We start from the raw sequence: 26,834 nt of genomic DNA on the forward strand, positions 1-26,834 counted from the left end.
TGGCAGAGGTGGGGGGTTTCCAGCTTTATTGAGATATAATTCACATACCATAGACTTTTCCCTTTTTGTACAATTCAGTGTTACTTAGTATATTCAGAGTTGTGCAACCATCACCACTGCATAATTTCTGGACATTTTCATCACTCCCAAAGAAACCCTGTACCCATTAGCAAGCACTCCCCATTCTTCAGCCCCAAGCCCCTGCCAGCCTCTAGAAACTACTAATTTACTTTCTGTGTCTATGGGTTTGTCGATGCTGGACATTTCATATAAGTGGAATCATACAAATGTGGTCTTTTGTGACAGCTTCCTTCACTTAGCATATTCATCCGTGTCGGAGCATGTATCAGTACTTCCTTCCTTTTCGTGGCTGAACGACACCTCATTGAATGGATGGACCACATTTTCTTTGTTTTCTTTATCTATTCACCAGTGGATGGACATTTGGGTTATTTTCATCTTTTGTCTATCATGAATAATGCTGCTATGAACATTCATATACAAGTTCTTTTATGGCCATGTTTTCAGTTCTCTCAGGTGAATACTGGGGAGTGGAACGGCTGGGTCATGGTAACTCTATTTTTAACTTTTTGAGGAACTGCCAGACTGTTTCCCAAGGCAGCTGGAACACTTGGCATTCCCACCAGCAGTGTACGATGGCTCCAGTTCTCTACATCCTCACCAACACTTGTAATTGTCCATCCTTCTGATTACAGACGTCCTAGTGGGTTCTGGCAGCATTTTTATAACAAAAAGCAGCAGTTAATATACTCTGGGCAAGCGTATTCTCTGACCAACCATAGGACCCACAGGGCCCGATCAACCACAGGCAGTAGAACAGGGATAATACTGACAATACTCCCTATCCTACTGCCTGGGCTGCCCTCCCTGACAGTTAAGGACAGTGGTTCTCGAAATGTGGTCCCCAGACTGGCAGTACCAGCATCACCTGGAAGCCAGTGAGAAATGCGAAGTCTCGGACTCCACCCAGACAGACTGCGTCAGAGCCTGTGGGTCGGGGCCCAGCTCCCTGTGACTCCCGTGACTGTGAGGCCTGTGCAAGCCAGGGGCAGGCAGTCAGCTGCACGGTGTCTTTGCCCCTCAGTGCCAGCTTTAACCCCCTTACTGGTGATGATGGCTATGCACCAAATCCATCATCCCCTGCGAGCGAGGATGACAGTGACCAAGGAAAGAGCTATTTGAAGGATTCAATCATGCGAGTCAAGTGCAAGGGTTTGACGCCTTCTGGTAATGAGTGACAGATACTGTTGATATAAAATGTTCACAATCATTAATTTTGGACACAGAAAATCCAGCTGGAAGGTAAATAGGAATTTCACAAGCACCATCCAAGGCAGTAACATAGATATAATCTCCATCATACTTGATATTTTAAATGTTCCTTATCCATTCAAAATTTCAAAGAGCATGCAAGCTCGCTGGGAAGGGAATGGCACAGGAGCGTCACAGAGCAATCATTTGAAATGGTAGAGATGCCTCATCAGTACCAGTGAAATACACCGCAAATACTCACCTAAAAAAGCGAGTACTACAGCTTGTTTCTTCCGTACACTGCAATTTAAAAACCTCTCTACACACATTGCTTACAAGCTTACACATTTAGGTGTTAGGGAAGCCTCTTTGTAGCTCCATTTTTGTTACTTCCTCCAGATACTGGCCAGACTCGCTGCTTCTCTGCACCTTCGCCTGAAGCCAGGCTCCCATCAAGCCCGGTTTGCTCTGGCTTAGTAACTCCTGCCAGGCGGCCAGGATAGGGAGCCGCTCACTTGTGCACACGGATGGAGAGGAAGAACCACGGGGCAAAGCAGCAGAAACCTCCCCATCAAAGCGGAACCACTGTAACTCTTCCATCCGATCCTTGACTCCCGCACCTCACCGACTGCACTGGTCTTTACAGCATCTCTCTTGTCTGAGACGTCGCGGTGTCTCTGAGTAGATTCAAAACCTTCTGGTAAGTGTCCAGGACGTCCTGAGCGGTGGGTCTCTCTGCAGGCGTCTGGCTCTTACATGCCTTGTGAATATCAAACAAGTGGAATCGGACCATGTCGCTCCCTTCTACGTGCCCCAGAAGGAAACTGGAGACATCTGGAATCTTCCAGATGTCGATCTTCTCGTCATACGCGGGCATGAGGTCGTCGTGAAAAGGCACGTCCTCTCCATAGGGCCACAGCTGCTCTGGCGCCACGAAGTCCCCACGAAGCTCCCGGTGGCCGCACTTCACCAGGGCCCCGGTGCTGCGGTTCACCAGGGGCAGGGCGTCCAGGTCGTTGAGCACGATGCTGAAGTTGGCGGTCAGCAGGTACTGGGACAGCGTCTTGGGCAGGTCGCTGGAGTCGCACATGACCAGCGTGCCCAGGGGGCTGCGGTGCAGGAAGTCGATGATGGCCACGTAGCCCAGGGCCAGCTGCAGCCTGTGCTGCCACGTGTTCGTGCTCCGGTACTTGGAGAGGTTCAGCGTCGCCTCCAGGCTGCTCAGGGAGCCTAAGGGGTGGTACTCGGTGAGGATGCTGTTGTCATCCTCACAGTAGCCCAGCAGCGTGACCACGTGCTCACTCTGCAACGACTTCAGCATCCGCAGTCCGTGCAGGAAGTCGTCTCTTACCTCCAGCCTGGTGAGCCGCGACAGAGCCACCTTGCGTTCCTTCCACTCAGACAGAAACACCTGGAACAAAGCCACAGGGAATGTCAACCCGGAACCCTTGCCAGCTGGTGAGCCGGGAAGCCACATGGCAAATGCCTCTCAGGGTCAGACGTGGTGCAGAGGACACAGACATTAGCGAGGCACAGACTGTTCCAAAGACTTGCTCATAAGCCGGACCAGACGCCGGGCGAGGCAAACGCCCTGTCAGGGCGAAGGCCCAGCGCGGAGGAGGCCGGGCAGCTGGTCTGGGTGCTGAGGGCTGTCGGGAGAGCCCGCGGGAATGTCCTGGAAGCTGGTCTGCGGGATGACGGGGCTCGCAGGCCAGCTGTGGAGAACGGGGGGCACGCCCAGGAGAGGGGACGACGGCACGAACAAAGGCAGGAAGCAGCAGACAGACCAAAGCAGGGCAGCATGAAGCGGGGGCGGGGCGGGAGAAGGCTGGAAAAGTGGTGAGTGAAGAGCTGGAAAACCCCACACAGGGACCGAGGCCAGCCAGCCCATCACACACAACGCCACCATTCGCTTTAAAAGGTGTCAGAGCAAACCACAAACAGGAACGACCCTACGTAAGGAACACATTTTCACACGGTCCGTGGTTTTCTGTGACTTCAGCTGTAACAGCAGGAGCTGAAGTGGCACACACTGGACCTGCTGTCCTGGCACACAGCTGGCAGAGGAGCAGCTGTACCGTACGGCCTTGGACTCCCATTTCTATCAGCTGGCAAAGAAGAACCACTGGGGAATTCCCTGGCAGTCCAGTGGTTAGGACTCTGCGCTTCCACTGTCAGGGGCCCGGGTTCAATCCCTAGTCAGGGAACTAAGACCCCGTGAGCTGTGCGGCTTAGATAGATAGATAGATACATACATACATAGATAAATAGATAAATAGATAAATAAACAGATAAATAAAGTGGTATTTAAAAAAAAAGAAATAAGAACCACTGATCTTCTGCTCGAGTCCCCAAAGGGAAGGCAGAAGGTTGCAGAAGAGAAAACAGGATCCAGGTCAGGACTCCACTGCACCAGGTGGCTCCTCGTAGGCTGTGTCCCTCTGGCTTCCTCTTCTTCACTGTTAAAATAAAGCTTACAAAAGCAACTTGGGGCATATTTATCAAGAGCCTTTAACATTAAAATCTACAATCTATCTAAGGCAACAATCTGAAATACCTAAAAAGCTCTAGGAATAAAAATCTGGCATTATTTATAAAAGCATAACTGGAAACTATCCATCCATCAAAAATCGGGGAGCAGTCCGGTTATGCAGGACCACTCAAGGAAGGTTACAGGGCTCAGCAAAATGCAGACGCTGATAGGGTTTTCACAGATAAAAGTAACGTTACAAATGAAAAGGATACAAAGTGTTTTTATACCATTGTTCTAGCTGCATAAAACAAGACAAAATTACATAGAAATTGAAGGATTTTTGCTGTTCTCTTTATTTGCTTTTTTTCCCCTTCATACCTTTTGTTATAACTTTTCCAGAATGAATATATATTACTTTTATATTTTAAAACATTTTTTAAAAGAACTAAAAACTATTATATCAAATGGAGGTGGGCTAGAGGACTGTGAAGATTTATTTTGGGCCTGAGAAGGGAGGTTCCTTAATGGAAAAACACTCTAACTGCTGTTGACCGTTTATTCAAAAGAGAAATCTTTCAAGACCTTCTCAGAAACCCGAATTTGAGAAATTTCACTATGGATAATTTCCATTAAGAAGCCACATTTCTCTGGCTGCTACAGTCTATAAGTTTCATGAATATATATTTTATTTATTTTTATACAGAACACATTTTATTCTCTCCATAGATCTGCACCAGCACTGTATTTGAGCTCTGACTCCAATATAAAAATCCTGTTTCTGTTGAGACCCATCACTCCCTTGGGCTCCCCTCCTGCTCATGGTCGGCACCAGCACTAGCAGACAGCTTTGGTGTCCAGGCCCATTTTTCATACAAAACAGTAATCACTTTAGAGAAGCTGCCACGGTTTACGCATTTATTCAACAAGAAACGCGGGAGAGATTCGGCTACAGGCCTCATGACTTCCTCCTGAACCCTCGCTTAGGACAAATTCATTTTTGTGCCTCAGATAAATGAAAGATTAAATACTACTTATTATCAAGTAGTATTAGTCTTTGGGATCTCTCACAAATATCTGAAGCCTCCAATATTAAATATTTGCAAGTTAAAGGTTAAGAATCATTTCTCAGAAACCAACTTTACCTTTTTTTTAAATTATAAAAATAATCATGAATACTTTTCTCGGTAAAAGTTCAAATACAGAAGGAGTAGAACTCCTTCCTCTGCATTTACTCCCAACCCAAAGGAAACTAGTTAACTATTTGGCTGGTAACCTCCCAGAAGTTTCTCTATGCGTTTACATGTATTAATATCCATTTACAAAATAGCATTTGAGTTTATTATGTAAAGTGGGAATATAACAAATACATTGCAGCTGGCTTTTTTCATTTAACAGATGCCTCAGAAATCTTTCCCTAATATATATATAGATCTAAGTCATTCTTTTTAAAGCTGCATAATATTTCATAGTATGGGTGTACTACTTATACTGGTATATTTTCAGTTTTACAGATGATCATTTTTTTTTTAAAACTAAAGTATGATATAATAAAAATTCATAAAATTTGGAACAGATGCTGTCAGAATGGATTAGGTTCTTTTTTCTACACAGCTCTATCATTTTACATAAACATTTAATATGATCTAATGTGATCTATTTTTAAAGACTTGATGGACATTTAAACTATTTCCCATTTATTTCTTAGTAACAACAATTCTACAATGAACAGCCTTATATTTACATCTCTGTGCACATCTGCAAGTGTTTTTATAAGCTAGGGAAGTAGACGGATCACTGAATGAAGACGAGGTACTATCAGGACCCTTCAAAGTACCAACACGTACTTTCACCAATCGTGTATAAATCTTGTGTTCTAGAGCCTTAACCACACTAGGTGTTACCAATCTTGGTAATCTGTGCCAATCTAATGGATGAAAAACATTTTCCTGTTCCAATTTGTATTTCCCTGATTACTAATGAGACTGAGCACTTTTCATCCTCTGGGCATTTCAGTATTTCTTCTGTGGAAAGTCTGTTCATTGCCCTTCATACTATTTTATCTAGGGTTGTTTGCTTTGCGCTTATTAATATCTAGTTCTTTATATATTATTCATGTGATCCTTTATTACAAATGTTAAGACAAATTTTAGAAGATAATTAGCTTATGTGGTCTTTTGTAGTACAACGTCAAATCTGTCTTCATTCATTTAACAAGTACTTATGTCAATTAAAAAAACGGAAATACATCCCTGCCCATGTGAAATTTACATTCTAGTGCAGGAGGCAGACAAGAGAGAAAATAAATAGGAAGTGTGTAAAGTATATTAGAAGGTAAAATATGCTTTGGAGAAAAATTAAGCAGGGAAGGGTTTACAGCTTTCCTAGCTTGGGGAAGCTCTCACTGGGGTGAGGCTTGAACAGGAACCGGAAGGAGGTGGACCATGTCCCAGGCGGGGAGGACAGCAGGGTAAAGGGCCTGGGGTGGGATATGTCCACGGGCTGCGGTGTCTGAGCAGGGGGAGGGGAGCAGAGGCTGGGAGAGGCCTTCAGTTGCTGCAAGGACTAGCGTGAGACAGGGCGCCCTACACGGAGGAGCTGGCTGCCGTGCGAGAACATCTGAAGGGGCAAGTGTGGAGGCAGAGAGCCCACTCTGGAGGCTGCCGAGATAACCAGGTACCAGGCACAGAGGCCTGGGCGGGGAGGGGGCCGGGGAGAAGCCGAGGAGCGGCCAAATTCCAGGTCTCTCCTGCGTGTGGAGACACTGCAACTTGCTGAGGGACCGAACGTGGCTGTGGAGAAAGGGGGATGACAAGGGTGCCTCCCTGGGCGGGGAGGGATAAATTAGGAGTTTGGGATTAACATATACACACTACTATATACAAGATAGATAATCAACAAGGACCTGCTGTGTCGCACAGGGAACTCTACTCAATACTCTGTAATGACCTGTATGGGAAAAGAATCTGAAAAAGAGTGGATACATGTATATGTATAACTGACTCACTGTGCTGTACACTGGAAGCTAACACAGCATTGTATATCAACTCGACTCAAATGTAAAATAAAAATTAAATTAAAAAACAAAAACAAAGGATGCCTCCCGGGTTGTGGTGTACGCAGCTGGACGGGTGGGGGTGTCCTCAGGGTGATGGGGACAGTGAAGGAGGAGCAGGCTGAGGGGACGGTCTGTGACACACTCAGGCTGAGAAGACACTCAACATCCAAGATGCAGGGTAGGCAGGGGATAGAAAGGTCCAGAGCTCGTTCAGGGGATAAAGATACGGGACTGGACGAGGCCACCCTGGCAGTGAGCACAGAGGAGAAGAAAAGTCCAAGGTTAAGAGGGATGAGGAGGTGGACCCTGCAGGGGAGACCGAGGGGTGGGCACTGCTATTTCATGCAACATCTGTGCTCCAGCCAGCCTTCCACATTGAAAACAGATCACACACGACCCTTCTAAGGGTTACACAACACTAGAGGGCGACAGAGTAAGAGCTGAATCCATTCTTCTTATGGGAGCCAGCCCAAACGTTATGGCTTTTTAACGCACCATACCTTAATTTTAAAGGACAAACCACGTAACTGAGGAAACTCTGCTGGAGAGTTGTGCGGCTGAGCACACAGATGCTGCACGGGGCCACACCGCCTCCGCTCCCCCAGGTGGACGCGAGTGGCCGGGATGGTGCCTGGTGTCCGCAAAGCGCGGTGGAGTGTCCGCCCCCGGAAGCGTCGGTTCTACTGCAGCCCTAACTCCTCACGCGCACTGCTGCCCAAGTCTGTGGCTCAGAAAACGGGCAGCCCCGAGACGTGGCCGCTGCTGTCCTTGAGCGGCTGGCAGAAAACGTACCTGTCCGTTCAGTGTCATCTTGGGTTGAAAAATCCAAAAGGGCTGAACCTCACTGTCATCCCCTGGAGTAAGATGGGACAGTGAGGAGGGGCAGGTGAAGGGCCTTCACCCTGTGCTCCAGCTCCTTCTGAACATCTGAGCTGGATGCACTGCTTTCATAATCAAAGAACAGAAAAGGAAAAGCAGGGGGTCAGTCGGCCTTGCCCCCAAACCAGCTGCAGGAGAGGATCTGTGGCCCCAGCAATTCCAAACACAAACCAGAAACACAGTCTGGGGAAAGGGGGGGCGGGGTGGTGTGCTTCTATAGTGAGGAAACTGTCAAAGCTAAGCCAATATTTTATTTTATGTGGATTCAGCCAATGAGCCTTTGTGTTCAGGCCCCTAAAATTTGCTCTATGAACCAGCCACAGGCTAGGTGCTGAGGACACACAGGTAACTGGTGTCTGTGCCCTCAGGAAGCTTGCATTTATAAGAGACAACAAACCAGATGCCAGATGGGAGGGTCCACGGCAGGGGGTGAGGTGGGTTTAGAGAGGGATGCCAGGGAAAGCCTCTCAGAGAAGTGACATCTGAGCTGAGACCTGGAAATGAGGAGTCAGGCAGATGGGGAGGAAGAGATTTCAGGCTGGGAAAGGCCCCGAGGTGAGAAAGGGCTTGTCTGATCAAGGAACAAAAGAAAGGGCAGGGTGACTGCAGGGTGGGGTGAGGACCCAGACCGGCCTGGGTGAGTTTAGGAGGAAGGCAGGGCCCAGGTTTGCGGTTTTTCCTAAGGATGCTGGGGGTTTTAAGGAAGGGACATGTGTGGTCTGAAATGTGTCTGCAAGATGCCTGCCTGGGGCTCGGGGAAGGGCACACGTGGGCAGGGAGGCTGGTTCCAAGGCCAGGGACAGAGGGGTTACCCAACAAGTTGGGAAATGTTTTGAAAACATACCTGATGGAACTTGCTCTTGGCCTAGTCAGGGGGAGGGGTGAGAGGACGCAAGCTGACTCCCTGGTCTGGCCGGCCGCTGGGGGGAGCGCTGGCATTTACTGAGACAGGAGGGCTGGGGGAGAAGGGGCTTCAGAGGGGAAATTACCAAGAGTTCCACACTGGTCACACCTAGACGCTCAAGGGACCCCCAAGTAGACAGGTCAAGTATAGGTGGATACACAGACCTGCGGCTCAGGGGAGAGGAACAGGCTGCAGGTATCAAGCTGGGGGTCGCCAGCCCATAAAATGCATTTAGAGCAATGGATAGATTAAATCACCTAAGAGTGCATCCCAAGAAGACAAAGGAAGGGGACCCCGATAGCCCCCGGGAGAAATAAGGTTTCTCAGCTTCAGCACCAGGGCCACCTCGGGCCACGCAGCCACCTGCTGGGGATGGGGCCGTCCCTGCCCGGCAGGGTGGTCAGCAGCGCCCCTGGTCTCTGCCCACTGGACGCCCGTGTCACCTCCCCACGCCCAGCTGTGACGGCCACACGGGGGTCTCTACCCATTGCTAAACGTCCCCTGAGGAGTAGCCTCACCTCTGGGCTAAGAACCGCTGCTTTAGAGGCAAGAAGAGCGAACAGGAGCAGCCAAGGGGAGTAATTAGGAAGGGCTGCCCAGGGGAGGAAAATCAGAAAGTCGAGGAGCCCGGGCTGCAGGGAGAGACCAGGAGCCAAGGGCTGCGGGAAAGGTCAAGTGAGAGGCGGGCAGAGCAGCATCTGGCCGGGGCTCGGCGGGAAGCTGGGTGAGAGCCATCTCCCTGGAGGGCGGTGTTTGGGAGCCTCTCGGGAGGACGAGGGAAGGGTGGATGGGCGAGGAGGAAGCAGAGGGGAAGAAACAGGGAATCACGGGAAGAGGGTTTTTTCTTTGAAAGTGCGAGCGTTTGTGTGTAGCCAGTAGGGACCATCCTCAGAGTGGGGAAGAGCGATGACGTAGGGGAGGGGGAATCATTTAAAAGGAACTTGTGAGCAGTCAGGGACGACCCCGGAGCTGGAAGGTTTGTAGGTCAGGTGGGCAGATGAGGACAGGCCCTCTGGGTGGCTTCTGTTTTCATAACATCTTAGTAGCAAGATCACCAGCTAAGGAAACATCTAAGGAAACGAGGGGGTTGTTAAGGAAACGTCTGTCTCAGAGAATGGGAGGGAGAAGTTACTAAGGGAAAAGAGCCTGACCCCTGGGCTGTGCTGAGGTTTGCGGTCGTGCAGGAATGGCAGGGCTGTGGCGTTCCTCTCTGCCTCCAGGGCAGCTGCCCAAGTGCAAATACACAGCTGGCGTCAACCAGGTGTGGGGCTTTCCTGCCAGGCAGGATGGAGACAGAGATGCAGGGAGATGTCGCCAGTGTGTGCGCCAGAGTGATGAGGACACAGCCGCAGAATCTGCTGCTGGGTGAGTCGGGATGCAGACAGGCGGGAGGGTCAGAGAGGGAGAAGGTGGTGGGATTAGCCCACCAAGGCCCCGAGGAATTACTGAAGCCAGGGCGCCAGGAAGGGCGGGGGTGGAGGTCAGACAGGGAAGTCAGGAACTTTGGTCACAGAAACTCCTATTGAGAAACTATACCCCCAGAACGGGTGCCAGAGAGGAGGGATGCCCACGTGGGCAGGGTGGCCGCAGCAGGATTGTTGGAGTAGGTGCCTACACGGAGGGTCAGGGGACTGCCCTGGGCCAGACCATGCACAGGCCCCGGGGTCCCAACGGGGCAGGACAGATGGGGCTCCCAGTGGAGCTGACATCCTGCGCTCAGAACACCTGTGCCCGAAGGGCAAGTTTCAGCCAAAGAAACAAAATCTCAGTGTAACAGCCCTTCACCTTAACAAACAAACCACATTCCACATTGCTGAATCTAGTGGGCTGGGTGTCATCTGCGAGGTTCCTTAAAATCAAATCTGTCCTCAAACAATGATCTGCCAACATCGAAGCTACTCAAAAACATCCTTCAGGGTAAATAGCAATTCCAAAATTTCCAAAAATGTTCTGAGTGAGCGCAACAGCATGGAAACAAGTGGGCAGCCCTCAGGGTCCCTCTCCGAAGGAGGCAGAAATTAACTGGCTGTGAGTCCTCTACTACTCCCCTCCCTGGTGACTTCTTAGCCCAATGCTGTCAACACCCGCCCCCAAATCTACATCCCCGCCCCCCCAAGTGCCAGACTTGTACACTCAACTGCCCGTGTCCCTGCCTGGCCACCTCACACACACACAGGACCTCCCCGGGCAGGTAACGCAGACCCTGTCCTCCCTGATGCCCCGGCCGGGCGCCTCCGTCATCCCCTCCCTTACACCCCACGTCCAGTCTACTGGGACGTTCTGCCGCCCCCGCATTTAAGAGACAACTAGAACCCACCGATTTCTCGCTGTGTCTGGTGCTGACACTCATGTCGAGCTGCAGCCACCTGTCACCAAGCTCCCCGTGAGCCCGGCCGGGTCTGCTCTGCACACAGGCCGGCAGTCCTCCCCTCCACTCACACTGCAGTGGAGCCCGAGGCCAGCAGCCCCGGGGGACCCTCACCTCTGACGTCTTCCTCGCATCCTGCCTCTGGTCCCCGGACAAGCAGGCACGCTCCACCCAGGGGCGTCTGCTGGTCCCCATCTTTCTTGCTGGATCACTGTCCCCAAATACCCACGCCATTCTGAACACCTGGAGTAACAAGCCCGCGGCTCTTTCCTCGCCCCACTGGCTCAGAGCGCGTCACTAATACAGCTTCCTACGCGCCTGTTTCTTGTCTTCTTGACTGTCTGACTCCCCAGCTGGCTTCAAGGGCCTTTGTTCTGTGCACTGCTGTGCCCCCAGCACCCACTACAATGCGCGGGCGAATCTGAAGAAACCCGTTACCTTCCCGTCACCTGGCTTCATGCTTTCACCTCACATTAATTCCCCTCCCTTCTCCCCTCTGACTCCCTCCTTCAAGGTGAATCCTTTCCCCATTCAGGGACGCAGCTGTCTCTCCAGCTGCAGCCCTGCCATCACTCGCTGCATCCTCACAGAGGGTCTGTCCTGTTCAACACCCCTCACTGGCTTCTGGACTCACCCTGTCTCAGTGCAACCACTGCGGAAATGCAGCCCATGAGACGGGGCTCTGGAAGCTTCTACATGAGAACTGAATTCGCCCCTGTGCTTTCTCTTTTTAAAATAAAATTTTTTTAATCAATATAATACCACCATAGAGTTTGAAAAATAAGAACGAAAAAAACTGCCCCAAATCTTCCTTCACCATAACACACTTTCTATCATTTTTATATTTTTCTACATATATAATCTTGCAGATGAAAACAGCGTATTGCACAATTTTCTATTTTGCTTTTCTCCTTATCATAATGAGAGCTTTTGCATGTTGCCACACAGGGTTCCTAACTACACTTACTGGCTGTAGAATATTCTACAAGTGGTTGGACCATAACTTAACCATTGCCCTGTAGTTATTACCTCTAGTTTTCTGTTACTATCCACAACGAAGCAGAGTACTCCTTGGTGCACCGCTTCCTTCCTTCGCCTCCCTTTACTAGGATGATGTCCCAGCTGGAGGCACTGGCGGCTGGGCTCGTGGCTTCCGGCACACGGTGCCAGCCCCCCTCCCGCCGGGCCACCCGCTCCCCCGGGCGGTGAGCCAGGGACTCACTCTCTTCACGGCTCCTTCCCCGACACGCTTCATCTGCCTCACTTCTGTCCTCAGCTGCTCGCAGGACAGCCACGGGGAGCAGTTGCTCATCGGCCCCATCCTGAAGTGGCCGTGGGGACAGCGCGTGGGGTCCTCCGTGGAGCGCCGGGGCGAGATGAAGAGCCGGTCGAGGCAGAGGTAGAGGAGGGCGTTCATGAGGGCCATGGACAGCAGCAGTCCCACCACCGGGGGCACGTCCCTGGGCGGGGGCCCCTTCCTGCCCTCCTGGGGCCTCGTCTCCATGGCTTCTGCGAGCTCCTAAAACAGACAGTGAAACAGGGAGTAGGCACGGTCCGTCTTATTTCAGGAAGGACGGAGGGTGACACAGCCCCCTGGGCCTCAGGGTCACTGTGAGGGTGAAAGAGGGCTTGAGAGCAGCCTTGCACCAACGCTCGACGCCAGCTCCTCCCAGGATCGTTGCTTCCTGTCACAGCTGCGAGCAGAGGGGAGTCTTGGGTCTGGCTTTGTCTCTGTCTCCGCTGCAGGTGTCTGCGCTGAGTAGACACGCACTGAACAGTTAGTAAGATGAAAGTAAACTGTGGCTCTGTTAGTCCAGTGGGGCTGCGGCAGGAGGTGGACAGGAGAGGAGCTGGGGTCCGGGTGCGGCTGGGACTCTGAGGGGTTGGGATGCTCCTTGCAAGGTACTCAAAAGCCCCCTGATGTTTTTAAGAAGCAAAGGTGTGAAAGGCGCCCCAGGGTGGGAGGCCCCAGCCGGAACCCAGAACGAGCGCCGACGAGAACGCAGGGCGACACGACGGGGGTGAGGCGGGCGGCCGCGCAGGTGAGCAACCACCACGGGGCAGGGGCGCTCGCCATCCAATGGGCTCCCGCCCGGCAGCAGGTGCGAGGCCCGGGGCGGAGGCAGGCGTCACCACCTGGATGCCTCGGTGGAGGGTGGGGAGGGACCTGGACATCGGGAGCGGGGCACTCAGGGTGCCTGGGGCGGACGCTGGCTGCCACCCGCAGGGAGCGTCACTACCCCGACAAGCGATGTGGCTGGACCACTGTGCGCCGGCTTAACTGCAGCACTGGGGCACGCGGGACACCAGTGACGGAACAGACCCTGTGCCAAAGCTCAGCAGCCAACGTGCAGGCCTGGCCCCTCGGCCTGGCGACCACTCCCTCCCTCCTCCTGAAAATGCTCTGCACTCGGCTCCCAGGAAACCACGTGCGGGCTGGGACCTGGCCCCCGCCCTCGTTCCCGGCGTGGGGAGATCTCCATGCCCATCCGCTGAGCTCCAGGTGTGAAGCCCAATCCCAGCCTCCCCAGAACTCCACACCTGCTTTCCTGACACCTCTACCTGGAGTCTGGTGGACAACTCAAAAATAATATTTCTCCTCCACAATAAAAAGACAAATAACTCAATTTAAAAATGGGCAAAGGAATTGAACAGACATTTCTCCAAAGAAGATATACAGATGGCCAACAGGCACATGAAAAGATGCTCAACTTCAATAGTCATCAGGGAAATGCACACCAAAACGACGAGGTCCCACCTCACACCTGCTAGGATGGTTATAATCAAAAAGCCAGGCGGTTAACAAGTGTGGACAGGAAACCCTCAGACATTGCTGGTGACAATGTAAAATGGAGCAGCCACTGTGGAAAACAGTCTGGAAGTCCTCAAAGGTTAAACACAGAGTTACCACCAAATCTACTGCTCGGTATCTACCCAAGAGAACTGAAAACATACATTCATGCAAACACTTGTACATGAATGTTCACAGCAGCATTATTCATAACAGCCAAATAGTGAAAGCAACCTAAATGTCCATCAGATGATGCCTGGATAAACAGAACGTGATGTGCCCACACAATGACACAGTATTCAGCCATTAAAAGGAATAAAGCACTAATACGTGCTGCAACATGCATTGAAAACATTATTCTCAGGAAAATTAACTAAGGGAAATAGCGTATGATTCCATTTATATAAAACTCCAGAACAGGGAAGTCCAGAGACAGCAAGTAGATCAGCGGTTGCCAGGGCCTGGGTGGAAGCGGACATGGGGAGAGGCTGTTGATGTGACAGGATTTCTTTTTGGATGAAAATGTTCTGGAATTAGTGGTGACGGTTGTACAACCTTGTGAATATACTAAAAGTCTCTAACTGTACACTTTAAAATAGCAAATCTATAGCCTGTAAATTATATCTCAACCTAATTTTTTAATTGAATTATAGTTGATTTACAATATTGTATTAGTTTCAGGTGTACAACATAGTGATTCAGTATTTTTCTAGATTATATTCCGTCTAAAGCTACAGCAAGTCCACTACCTACGAACGAGTTCCGTTCCAAGAGAGCGTTCCTAAGTCCAACAAAGTTAGCCTAGGTACCAAACTAACACAATCAGCTATAGCACTGTACTGTAATAGGTTTATAATACTTTTCACACAAATAATACATAAAAAACAAACACAAAAAATACAGAAAACATTCTTACAGTACAGTACCCTGAAAAGTACAGTAGTACAGTACAACAGCTGGCACACAGGGGCTGGCATCAAGTGAACAGACAAGAAGAGTTACTGACTGGAGGAGGGAGAGAAGGTGGGAGATGGCAGAGCTGAAGGATTGTCAGCAATAGGAGACGGAGGGCAAGCTGCCATTTCACTCACGACTGACGTTGATGGAATGCAGGTTCGGACCTTTGAAAGCTCGCAACTTAAAGGTTCATATGTAGGGGACTTACTGTATTACAAAATAATGGCGGTATTCCCTGTGCCGTACAATTATCCTTGCTGCTTACCTATTCTATACATAGGAGTTTGTAACTCTTAATCCCATACCTCTATCTTGCCACCTCCCTTCCCTCTCCCCACTGGTAACCACTGGTTTGTTCTCTATATCTGTTTCTGTTTTGCTATATACATTTGTTGGTTTTATTTTTAGATTCCACATATAAGTGACATCATACGGTATTAGTCTTTCTCTGACTTATTTCACTAAGCATAATACTCTCTAGGTCCATCCATGTTGTTACAAATAGCAGAATTTCATTCTTTCTTATGGCTGAGTGATCAGAAAATCTGAATAGACATTTTTCCAAAGACAATATGAACAGCCAACATACGAAAAGATGCTCAGCATTGCTAATCATCAGAGAAATGCAAATTAAAACCATAATGAGATATCACCTCACACCTGTCAGAATGGCCATCATCAAAAAGACAAGAGATAATAAATGCTGGAGAGGGTGTGGAGAAAAGGGAACCCTCCTGCACTGTTGGTGGGAATGTAAATTGGTGCAGCCACTATGGAGAACAGTGTGAAGGTCCCTCAAAAAACTAAAATTAGAACTACCATATGATCCAGCAATCCCACTTGCGGGTATATATCCAGAAAAAAAAAAAAAAAACCACTAATTCGAAAAGTCACCCCTATGCTGACTGCAGCTCTATTTACCATATAAATAGACATGGAAGCAACCTACGTGTCCATCGACAGAGGAATGGATAAAGTCACCCCAATGCTGACTGCAGCTCTATTTACCATATAAATAGACATGGAAGCAACCTAAGTGTCCATCGACAGAGGAATGGATAAAGAAGAGTGGTATGTATTTTTATGTATATATAAAATCTCAACATTAAAATATAAAAATACTTCCCAAACTCAACTCTTCCCCTCAACTCTGCTGTTTTCAGTGTTCACAATCTCAGTGAGTGACAACTGTACTCTTCCAGTGACAAGGCTGCAGGTGAAGGTCAGGAGTGACACTCTTCTGCTGAGCAGGGAATTGTAGAAGGAATGGACTCTTCTATGGGTCAGTGCACTCCTCCTAAGGAGAAGAGAACACGCCACTTTGCTCATCCCTGCTGTCGTGACGAGGTGCTCGAGAGACCCTGGCTCCACTCGACTGCTCCAGCCTCATGTAACTGCTCCTTTCTCGAGACGATGCCACGTGCTCACCCACCAGCTGAGTCCGGTCAGCAATGCCCAGCAATGCTGCAGGGGGTTGTCTGCTCACCTTCCTCATCGAGATTCCGGGCCCACATTTTTCTCTCCACCTCTCCCTCCGGGCATCTTCCAGGACTCCTGTGGACATGATGACGACGTTCACCACTCAGGCCTCACGGTCTCTTGAGCTTCCTCCACCGACGCCTGATTCTTAGAAGGTGACCTTAAAGAAATGGGCAAAACCATGGCCATCTCTCCTCTGTAGCATTTAAAGTGACCAAGAGTGTGTCAACTTAGACCTGAGGTCAGGGACCAGAGAACTTTTCTTCTGTAAAGGATCAGACAGTACATGTTCAGGTTTAGGGGCCAGAAGCGGGACTCAAGTGGCCACGTCACTGTGACGTGCGGGGTGAGGAGCAGTGGTGCCGGCTGACCAGGTAACTGTCAGAGTTATTTCATCTCGTCGTCAGCAGCGGCCAGGCCATGCTACACAAGTGAGCGAGCGTGACTGTGCCCCAACAAAACAGTGCTCATGGAAGCTGAGATTCGTTTCACATGCCACACGTTCTTTTGATTTTTCCCCAACATTTAAAAAAGTGAAAAGCATCCTCAGCTCACAGGCCGTACAAGAATGGGTGGCGGGGGGCAGCCAGCCAGCCCACCTTAGGTGACGGCATCCCTCTGGATGTCGTGGGCCCCCTTCCATTCCACGCCTTCTACGCGGTCTCGTCCCCGCACGTGGCTCTGGCGGCTGTGTACACGCTGATCGTTTCAAGTCTCTTCCGTGGCCTGGCTCTTTATCCTACACTTCGCTCAGCTGGCCCCTCAAGGTCTGCAACATCCGTACCTGAATTCTGTCTCTCTGGTCGCCAGCATGCCCACTCCACAGGGTTCCCCTCTGTGACGGGCACACGACCAGGTGACTTCATTCCTCCCTCCTTGTAACCACTAGACCAACCAGTCGGCACCGACAGTCACTTGTCCCCGCAAAGCTCCCAAATCTGCTCACACCCGACCCCCCTGCCCCGTTCCCCCGCCCCCGTTCCCCCGCCCTGGTCTAAGCATCACCTTCCCGGGCTTCTGCAACGCTTTCCTACGCACTCTCCCACTGCTTTCTCCTTTCCAATCCATTTTCCTCACCGACTAGGATCTTTTTTCTTTCCTGAAATGTTTCAAGCATAAAGAAAGTTAAAACATAAGATCATGAGCACCCACCCAGCTCTGTCAAGTAATACTGCATCCCCTTTTTTAAAGAAATAACATATTACAAACATGGCTGAAGCCAGGTACCCCTCGCAGTCCTATTCTGCTCCATCCCAAGAAGTAGTCCCCATCCTCAAGTTGGTATGTCCGTAGTTCTCAAACTGTGGTCCCTGTACCTGCCGCAGCACCACCTGGAACTTCTGAGAAATGCAGGTTCTTGAGTCCTTGCCCCACACCTACTGCATCAGAAACTCTGAAGTGGAGCCCAGACATCTGTGTTAACACACGTGACATGGGGGTGCATGCTGAAGTTTAATAATTTCCACGCATGCATTTTATTCTCACATGAGTATGTGCCCATAAATAACAACACATAATACACGTATGTTTTCAAACTTTATATTAATACAAGCAGTGTTGTACTGTTTGTCCCTCAGTAACCGCAGGGGATTGGTTCCAGGACCCCCTGCGAATACCAACATCTGCGGATGCTCAAGTCCCTCATAGACAATGGCGTAGAATCCCTCTGCATCGGGGATGCAGGATACACAGTCCTCTTATTACTTGCTTTTTTAAAAGCCCAGCGTTATGTTTTTGAGGTTTATCAAAGCAGATACATGACGCTCTACTTCGCTCTTTTGGATTGACTATACCGCAGCTGGTGATTCAGGTTTGCACACACTTCCTGTGTACATGTGGAAGGTTTCAATGGGGTCTTTTTTTTTTTCAATCATTTTATTTACTTTATTTATTTTTGGCTGCGTTGGGTTTTCATTGCTGCGCACGGGCTTTCTCTAGTTGCAGCGAGCGGGGGCTACTCTTCGTTGCAGTGCATGGGCTTTTCACTGCGGTGGCTTCCATTGTTGCGGAGCAGGGGCTCAGTAATCGTGGCACGTGGGCTTAGTTACTCCGCGGCACGTGGGATCTTCCCGGACCAGGGCTCGAACCCGTGTCCCCTGCATTGGCAGGCAGATTCGTAACCACTGTGCCACCAGGGAAGTCCCACCCACTTCTTAAAGAAGTCATTCACCCACTCCATCACCTGAGGGTCTTTTTTTTAAAGATTTATTATTTACTTAATTTGTTTTTGGCTGCAATGGGTCTTAGTTGCGGCATGCAGGATCTTTCGTTGCAGCCACGGGCGTCTTTCTAGTTGTGGCGCCCAGGCTCCAGGGCGTGGGCTTTGCACTTTGCGGCACGAAGGCTCTCCAGTTGTGGCGTGCGGGCTTAGTTGCCCCGCGGCATGTGGGATCTTAGTTCCCTGACCAGGGATCGAACCCGCGCCCCCTGCATTGTAAGGCGGATTCTCTACCACTGGACCACCAGGGAAGTCCCCTCTTTTTTCTTTTAAAGGCATATTTCTGGAGTAGGTTGCCCAGAGCTAGGGAAGAGGTTGTATGGCTGAGGAAATGTTCTCGTCCAGGAATAAGCAAAACGACACTGAAAGCTTCTGCAAATTAAGAAATAACGATTGAAGATCCAGGTGGGTAGGAGAAATTCAGGCACTGTTTAGACACAAAGGATTTCTGACAATGATAAGAAAAAATTGGCAACAGGAAAAAAGTGGTTCCCACTGCTATACACTCACAGCTTAATTTAAAAAGAAAGAAAAGCGATGGAACAAAATTGGTTTTTACCAGCTGCAGAATATTTTACACAACCAGAGAAGAAATGAATTAGTGCCCCCCCCCGCCCATACAATTTTGGTTAGAATCCCATTTTGCCAACAAAGCACAGGTACATTAATTATTTTAAATATTCCGGAAGCCTGCTTAGCCTTAAGGTTCTATAGTAAAGGTCAAGCAAGGGTGGAGAAGACAAGACCACCAAAGAACACGGCTAAACCCTGCTTTTGAAAAAGGGGCAGCAGAGGATTCCAGACCTGGAGGCGGTCGCAGCGCGGCACCAACAGAGGCAGGAGCTGAAGCCTGTCCCGGCGGCGTGTCCGTCGGCTCACGTCCAGCTCGGGCGCCGGGCAGGACGCAGCCCAGCTCTCCCCGCGCCCGCCCGCCGCCCCGGCCCGCCGCCCCTACCTGCAGTCCCCGTCCCCGGTCTGGCACGCAGCCTCCTGCGCCTGCGCGGCCGGAAGCGCGCCCAGCAGGACCAGCGCGAGGGTGCGCCCTGGTGTCGTCCTCCCGCCGCCGCGCAACCGGAGGTCGGTCGCCGGAACGCAAAGCCAGAGTCGGAGCGCACCCGGAAGCAGCCCCGGCGCACCGGGCTGGCTCCTGTGGCGGCTGCTTCTCTGCCAGCGCGTGAGGGCGGTGATGTGTTTAGTCCGGACGCGCAGCCGGGCGCGGGTGCGGGTGCGGAGAGGACCTGTACCATCTAGACGCTGCAGAAAGCTCCCGCTCAGCGCAAGGCGGTGCTTCCAAAGGGCGGTCCTCAGACCAGGTGCCGACGCTTCACGGCTCCAGGGAACTTGTCAGAAGTGCGAATTCTGGGCTCCATCCCAGACCCGGGGCTGGGGCCAGCGCTCTGTGCTTTTACAGGCCCCCGGGGTTGCCCGTGCTAGACGTCCACGTTTGTTTATGCGTGACTTCATCCTGGAAGAACACTAGGTGAATGCGGAAAAATGCACCCAGCTGAGCCGCGCTGCGTAGGAACGCACAAAACACACGCACACACCTCAGCATCTCTCAGTGTCTTCAGTTCCTGTCGTGAGCCACAGCCATCCACATCTGGTGTTTCAACTTTCCAGTGGGTTTCGGGGAACTCCCATCGCTTCACAATAATTCACAGGCTGCAGCCCTTCCAATGCCCATGTCTAGAACTGAGAAATATAACAACCAAAACAAAAAACTCACTGGATTGGTTCAATAGTAGAATGGAGATGACAGAGAAAAAAAGTCAGTGAATTTGAAGACAGATTAATAGAAATGATCTAATCTGACCAACAGAGAAAAAAAAGGAAAAAGAAAGGGGAAAAAAAAGAAAAAAAGGCACCTGCGGGACAAGAACAAAAGGTCTAACATTCTTGCGTTGAGAATCCCACAGAAGAGAAAGGGCTGAAGAAATGTTTGAAGAAGTAATGGCTGAAGATTTCCCGAGTTTGGTGACACCTACAGATTCAAGCAGCTGAGCAAATAGGGTAAGTCCAAAGACATCCAGGCCCAGACAACATCAAAATCAAATTACTAAAGACAAAAATTTTGCAGGCAGCCAGAGAGAGATGACATGTAGGTGCCATTCTAATGACAGGAAGTGACATTTCCCAAGTGCTGAAAGAATTGTAAACTCATAATTCTGTATCCAGCGAAATCATCTTTCAGGAATGAAGATGAAATAAAGACATTCTCAGCTGAGGAAAACTAAACATAATTTGCAACCAGCAGAACTAATCTAAAAGAACTGCTGAAAGAAATTTCTTCAGGCAAAAGGGAAATTATACGAGAAGGAAACTTGGAACATCAGGAATGAAAGAAAAGTAACAAAAATAGTAAATCTCTCGGTAAATGTAATAGGCCACTCTTCTTGAGTTCTTTAAAATATGTTTGGTGGTTGAATGCAAAAAGTATAAAATTGTCTGATGGGGTTTTCAATGTAAGTATAGGTAATATATAAGACAGCTATGGCATAAATGGTGGGGGTCAGGAGACCTATACCGTGGTAAGGTTTCTACATGCCAGTTGAAGTGATAAAATATTGATATAAATAGGCTGTAAAAAGTTGAATACGTGTTATATAATTCCTAGAGTAACCACTAAAAAATAATAATAGAGAATAACAGGAAAGTCTCCGATCACTTGGCAATTAAATGATACACTTCTAAATAATCCCTGACTCAAAGAGGATGTCTCAAGAAGGGAAATTAGAAAATATTTTGAGCTGAATAAAAATAGAATGTATAGCATTAAATGCTTATATTGGGGAAAAATCATCATCTAAGCTTGGATCAATATAAGCTTCCACCTTAAAATATTAGAGCATGTACTATATACTAGAAATTTGCTAAGAGAGATCACACACACACACAAGTGTGAGGTGAAGGATCTGTTCACTAATCTTAACGTGGTAGTCATTTCACAATATATATCAAATCATCATATTGTATGTCTTAAGCTTACACAGTATTACTTGTCAATTATATCGCAATAACTGCTGGGCAAAAAAGCTAGAGTGGACCAAATCAAGTAGAAGGAAAGAAATAAAATGTGAGAGAATTCAATGAAGTTGAAAGTTCTATTATATATACTTTTTTGTTTTTAAAGCTTGTCAATACACACTGACTTGCCAATTAATGGGTTACAACCCAATTTGAAAAACATTGCTTTTTATAACGTAATTTCCAGAGAGAAACCTTCTGGACTCTCTTACTAATTTATAAGTTAATATCTGAGATATAACCAATTACAGAATTGAGTTGAAGGCTTCACTAAAGGATGTAAGTAACGAAATTTGTCCTCCTTTGTGAACCCTTCCTGACTCCATCAGAAAGATAATCCCTCCTGCTTCTGTGTTCCCAAATAGTACTTCTTCAACAAGCTAATAAACATTTTCAGGGTACTGAGGGGAGTAGCATACTGTTGGTTTCTCTCAAAATTGGGATCCCTGAGAGCAGAGATAGTAGTGTCTTACTCTCTTCTCTAGCTCCAGATTTCCTTAATGTGGGTCCAAGCTAGTGCTAATTGCTATATTTGAGATTTTAAAATTTTAATTCATTAATAAAGCAATAAACCCATTACATGATAACAAAAATAACATTTTATGAAACTTATATTTTCCAGAAAACCAACCAGGAAAATGGCAGTTTTACATTTTTGCCAATCTCTTTCATCCGACTTAATAGAAGATTTCCAGATTCTTCTATCTGCTTCTATATTCAATCTGTTGGAATATGGTGTTTTTGGTTGAAGTACATGAAGAAAATCCACTCATACACACAGATACATAGTCAGAAAGGGAGTATTTTAGGAGTCTTTTAAGAAGTTGTGGATATTCTTCAATACTACACCAAAATTCGACAAGTGGTGGTTTCTCAAAGGTTAGCTGCAGTGTGGCATCTGCAACCCTATCAATGTACTTTTTGTGTTCTGTTACATCTGGTAATGTGAATGGATTGTTTATGCATTCATGATAATATCATAGATGGGTCATTTGGAAAATATTGGCCCATTGAGCTATACGGATCCACCAATTGTGGATACATTTAACTATTCATTATTGATTCAATAATTAATAATTCATTAATAATTCATTAATATCATCACTTTGATTTCATCAGAAGGTAGCGGGAAGCTGTCAAGCTGACTGTGGTAGATTAAAATTTTCCCTCAAAAGCTCAAATTTTATGCCTGGCAACAAACACTCAGTTGTTCAAGTACAAATGGCATTCCAAGAAGAGTGGCCTGTTTGGGCCACAACTTACACAATTGCACAAATGCTTTTCTTCAAGACAACCAAAAAGTTTAGGCATACTTCCATTCAGTCACACAAAATACTGAAAAGACAGTGAGTGCTGTGAATAAAATATATAATTACTGATTCATCAAGTACATCGTTCAGTGAATGCATGGCAGTGAAGAATACAATGACTATTCAGTACCACTGCCTTGATTTGTGCTAAGGCAACGGCAGTTTTACCCACTGTTTATGCGCCAGCAGTGCAGATAGCAACACAGTGAAAGTATTATTGGATAAATAATTTTGAGCTAACAGCTCCTCCACAGACCACATTTTTTTTTAAATTTTTTTAATGCTATTCTTGTCTGCTTACATTCTTTTTATGTATGTATGTATGTATGGCTGTGTTGGGTCTTCGTTTCTGTGCGAGGGCTTTCTCTAGTTGTGGCAAGCGGGGGCCACTCTTCATCGCGGTGCGCGGGCCTCCCACTATCGCGGCCTCTCATTGCGGAGCACAGGCTCCAGACGCGCAGGCTCAGTAATTGTGGCTCACGGGCCCAGTTGCTCCGCTGGGATCTTCCCAGACCAGGGCTCGAACCCGCGTCCCCTGCATTGGCAGGCAGATTCTCAACCACTGCACCACCAGGGAAGCCCACACAGACCACATTTTAATTGTTAGTCCAATGAAAAAAGTGCACTGCCAGGTCTCTGTATTCAGCTGCCCATCAGGAGATGGCCCTCATTGGGATCATCAAAATAAGATACACTTGAATCATGGGGCCTCCTCACCTGATTCCATACTCACTAAGCAACCTTTTGATAAATGAATTGCCACCTAAACTTCAGGCAGAAAATGCTAAGTGGCTAGGCTGATGCAATTGCTTGGTCCGCCTGTTACATTTCTCAGTGTAAATTAGTAAACTGCCATTATGCTTTTTATTAAACAGTCTCTTACGAGCTTTGTTGAGTCAGCAGCCCTGAATCTAATCAGTTTGGGGACAATGACGAGGTAGTTTCTGAGAGTAAATGCCATCTTATGAAAACTTTTCTGTACAATTTTTTTTCATGACACCTTTGAAATTGTCTACATAGGGATGACACTTTATGAAAATTTCAAATATAAATTCAGAGATTTTTGGGGTCTAAAAACAAAAACTGACATGTAAAATGTTAAATACCCACAAAGTATATTTTCTCCAGGAATTTTTTTTCACCATTATCCTAGTTATTTTATTTGTTCTTGTTTGTTTGTTTGTTTTTAATCAGACTGCTCTTCCTTTTAATTAGTGTTTTTTTTAAAATTTATTTTTATTGGAGTACAGTTGCTTTACAATGTTGTTAGTTTCTGCTGTACAGCAAAGTGAATCAGTTATACATATATCCCCTCTTTTTTAGATTTCCTTCCCATTTAGGTCACCACAGAGCACTGAGTAGTAGTTCCCTGTGCTATACAGCAGGTTCTCATTAGTTACCTGTTTTATACATAGTAGTGTATATATGTCAATCCCAACTCCCAATTCATCCCACCCCACCCATTCCCCCCTGGTATCCATAAGTTTGTTCTCTACATCTGTGTGTCTATTTCTGCTTTGCAAATAAGTTCATCTGTACCATTTTTCTAGATTCCACATATAAGCGATATTACACGATATTTTTCTCTTTCTGACTTACTTCACTCTGTATGACAGTCTCTAGGTCCATCCACGTCTCTGCAAATGGCACTACTTCGTTCCTTTTTAAGGCTGAGTAATATTCCACTGTATATATGTGCCATATCTTCTTTATCCATTCATCTGTTGGTGGACATTTAGGCTGCTTCCATGTCTTGGCTATTGTAAATAGTGCTGCAGTGAACATTGAGGTGCATGTGTCTTTTTGAGTTATGGTTTTCTCTGGATATATGCCTAGGAGTGGGATTGCTGGGTCATATGGTAGTTTCTCCAGGAATTATTAAAATACTGTTATTGGGAGTTCCCACAAGCTGCGCAGCATGGCCAGAAAAAAAAAATGTTTGTTTAAAAAAAATATTGTGGGAATTCCCTGGTGGTCCAGTGGCTAAGACTCTGTGCTCCTAATTCAGAAGGCCCATGTTCGATCCCTGGTCAGGAAACTAGATCCCACATGCCACGACTAAGAGTTCACATGCTGCAACTGAGGATCCCACACGCCGCAACTAAAGGTCCCACATGCTGCAATTAAGACGTGGTGCAGCCAAATAAATAAATAATTTAAAAAATATATTGTTATTTTCTGAATTCTTGAGATAACTGTTCTTTTTTTTTTTTTGATTTGTTTGTTTTTTTGCTGCACCACGCAGCTTGCAGGATCTTAGTTCCCTGATCAGGGATTGAAGCCAGGCCCCTGAGTGAAAGGGCTGAGTCCTAACCACTGGACTGACAGGGAAGTCCCTGTTCTACTCTATATAATTTCTTGAGTTATAGTTTGGTGCTTTGAACACTGAACAAAAATTCTTTATTGATAAGGTGAGATTTAATTACGTGCAGGTACACAGAAACTCTCTTGTTCAACCTTCAACTCCTTTCTAGCATGTCTTCCTGAAGCGTGGAGGCTGGAGAGCTATAAACTACATTTCCCAGATTCCTTTTTGCAGTTAAGGGTGTTCGATGTCCTTTAGGTTCTTTCCGATCAGATGCACTAAAGTGAGCCTTTACTTTGGAGCCATGTCCTGTGGGAAGGGAAGCAGGTGAGCCTGCGTGGAATGTGGTGGAGGTGGACATGGAGCTGGCGGCCTCACTCAGCAGTTCCTGATCCCAGCACAGGCAACAGCAATGTGATGCTCCAGTTCTGCAGTGGGGTTTTGGGACATATTTCTGGAAGATCGGGTAATTATTCTGTGAGCTACCTATATACCTCAATAAACCCTGTGAGTTTTAAACCACCTTGAATGAATTTTGTTGCTTGTAGTCAAGAACTGACCACTTCACATTTTAATTACATTTCCTTTAACATAGTCATGTTTCTGGTTTCTTCAGTTTTATAGCAATATATCCTTCCTCAATTGCTTTTCTAAGCCGAGACAATGTCCCCTGTATATAGTTAAATGCTATTTAAAAAGTCAAACCACTATGGCATTGTTTTAGGATACAGCTATAATTTTATTACAAAACCATTCTTTTGGCATTAGTTGGTTACAGTGATAGCAAGATACTGTGAGTGTGGCAGAGCAGCTCTAAGGTACTAACTGCACTCCCTGCTTTCTGAACTGAAATGTAAGTGACTCATGTCCTTTACATACGCGTTGCCTGCAAACATTAACGCTGCAAATCCTGACACACCGTTCAGGGGAGTTGCTGCTAAGGGGTTACAGTGAATGCTGAAAGGCTACCAAGTTCCTCTGGGGACTTCCTGTTTCTCCTCCCTCCCCTGAATCACTCTGCTTAACAAGAATCAAATCACTCCGAACCAGTCTGAACAGCAGCAGCGCCCCAGGAGCATCACACTGGGTTCATGTTAAAAAGCAGTGCCCGTGTAATGTACGTTTCACACCACAGGCAAACGGGATGATCGCTCTGGTTTTTAACTCCTGAGTCTCTTAGAAAAATAAAAGCATCCCATCAAGTTCTTCTAGATGGTGTTATTGCTGTACATTTGTAGGTGGGTCACTTTCTGTGCTGTGTTTGCTTTGAAGAGATCTTCCAATATATCTCCAATATTCCTTTCTTATAGTGTCCTTTTCTTTAGCTAGGATTTCACATAACTGAAAATGAACAACAAAAATTCATTAAAGGAAATGTGTAATTTAATCCCTAGGGCAAATGTGTTTGGACTAGTACAGTTTCATTCAGGTCGTGATCAAATGAGATACACCACTAGAGTCACATACTATGTGCACTAGTGATGTGGGTGTCGCCCTAAACAGCAGAATAGCCCTGCACGGAATTCTGAGTGGCTGTGTTGAAAGGGGAGTGAATACTGGTGTCGCTGGGCAGACCCAGCTTTGAGGCTCCAAGAAGAAATCGCTGAGTCCTGCCAGCTTACCTCTAATGCTTTATTAAGAATGTCCTCCTTGTTGTCACATTGGTTTTCTAGCATGTCTTCATAGATGTCCACGAGAAAGGCAATTAGGTAGGGGGAACTGTGACTTGGTTGTAAATCAAGTAATTGATTTAACAGGTTGGGATACTTGGAAAGACCACGATCCTGCAAAATCCTAAA

General features: G+C 47.6%; 2 protein-coding genes across 11 annotated transcripts in view; both read right to left on the reverse strand.

The window, feature by feature from the left end:
* Positions 1 to 57: 57 nt before the first annotated feature.
* On the reverse strand, positions 58 to 22,357 carry POMK (protein O-mannose kinase). 9 transcript variants are annotated; one of them, XM_036838897.1, is made up of 6 exons: positions 19,201 to 19,322; positions 17,184 to 17,277; positions 16,186 to 16,338; positions 12,174 to 12,470; positions 3,602 to 3,726; positions 61 to 2,683 (listed from the first exon to the last, which is right to left on the reverse strand). In XM_036838897.1, the coding sequence occupies exons 3-6, from the start codon at positions 16,211 to 16,213 to the stop codon at positions 1,913 to 1,915; spliced, it is 1,221 nt and encodes a 406-aa protein (XP_036694792.1). In that variant the 5' UTR covers positions 16,214 to 16,338; positions 17,184 to 17,277; positions 19,201 to 19,322; the 3' UTR covers positions 61 to 1,912. The 9 variants fall into 9 exon arrangements, with proteins under 9 accessions (XP_036694791.1, XP_036694792.1, XP_036694793.1 ...); XM_036838898.1 differs by lacking the exon at positions 19,201 to 19,322 and adding an exon at positions 17,388 to 17,426; XM_036838899.1 differs by lacking the exon at positions 3,602 to 3,726 and having other exon boundaries at positions 63 to 2,683.
* Positions 22,358 to 25,075: 2,718 nt separating this feature from the next.
* FNTA (farnesyltransferase, CAAX box, alpha) overlaps positions 25,076 to 26,834 on the reverse strand; it is a 33,233-nt gene continuing 31,474 nt past the window's right edge. Inside the window, exons 7-8 of one of the 2 annotated variants that reach the window (XM_036838888.1) lie at positions 26,658 to 26,829; positions 25,076 to 26,376 (exon numbers count right to left, since the gene is read on the reverse strand). In XM_036838888.1, the coding sequence (XP_036694783.1) occupies positions 26,254 to 26,376; positions 26,658 to 26,829 (295 nt within the window). In that variant the 3' untranslated portion in view covers positions 25,076 to 26,253. The remainder of the gene's footprint in view (positions 26,377 to 26,657; positions 26,830 to 26,834) is intronic. The other variant, XM_036838887.1, reaches the window with a different exon arrangement.

The sequence above is a fragment of the Balaenoptera musculus genome, chromosome 21 (assembly GCF_009873245.2).
Source record: "Balaenoptera musculus isolate JJ_BM4_2016_0621 chromosome 21, mBalMus1.pri.v3, whole genome shotgun sequence".
Lineage (NCBI taxonomy): Eukaryota > Metazoa > Chordata > Mammalia > Artiodactyla > Balaenopteridae > Balaenoptera > Balaenoptera musculus.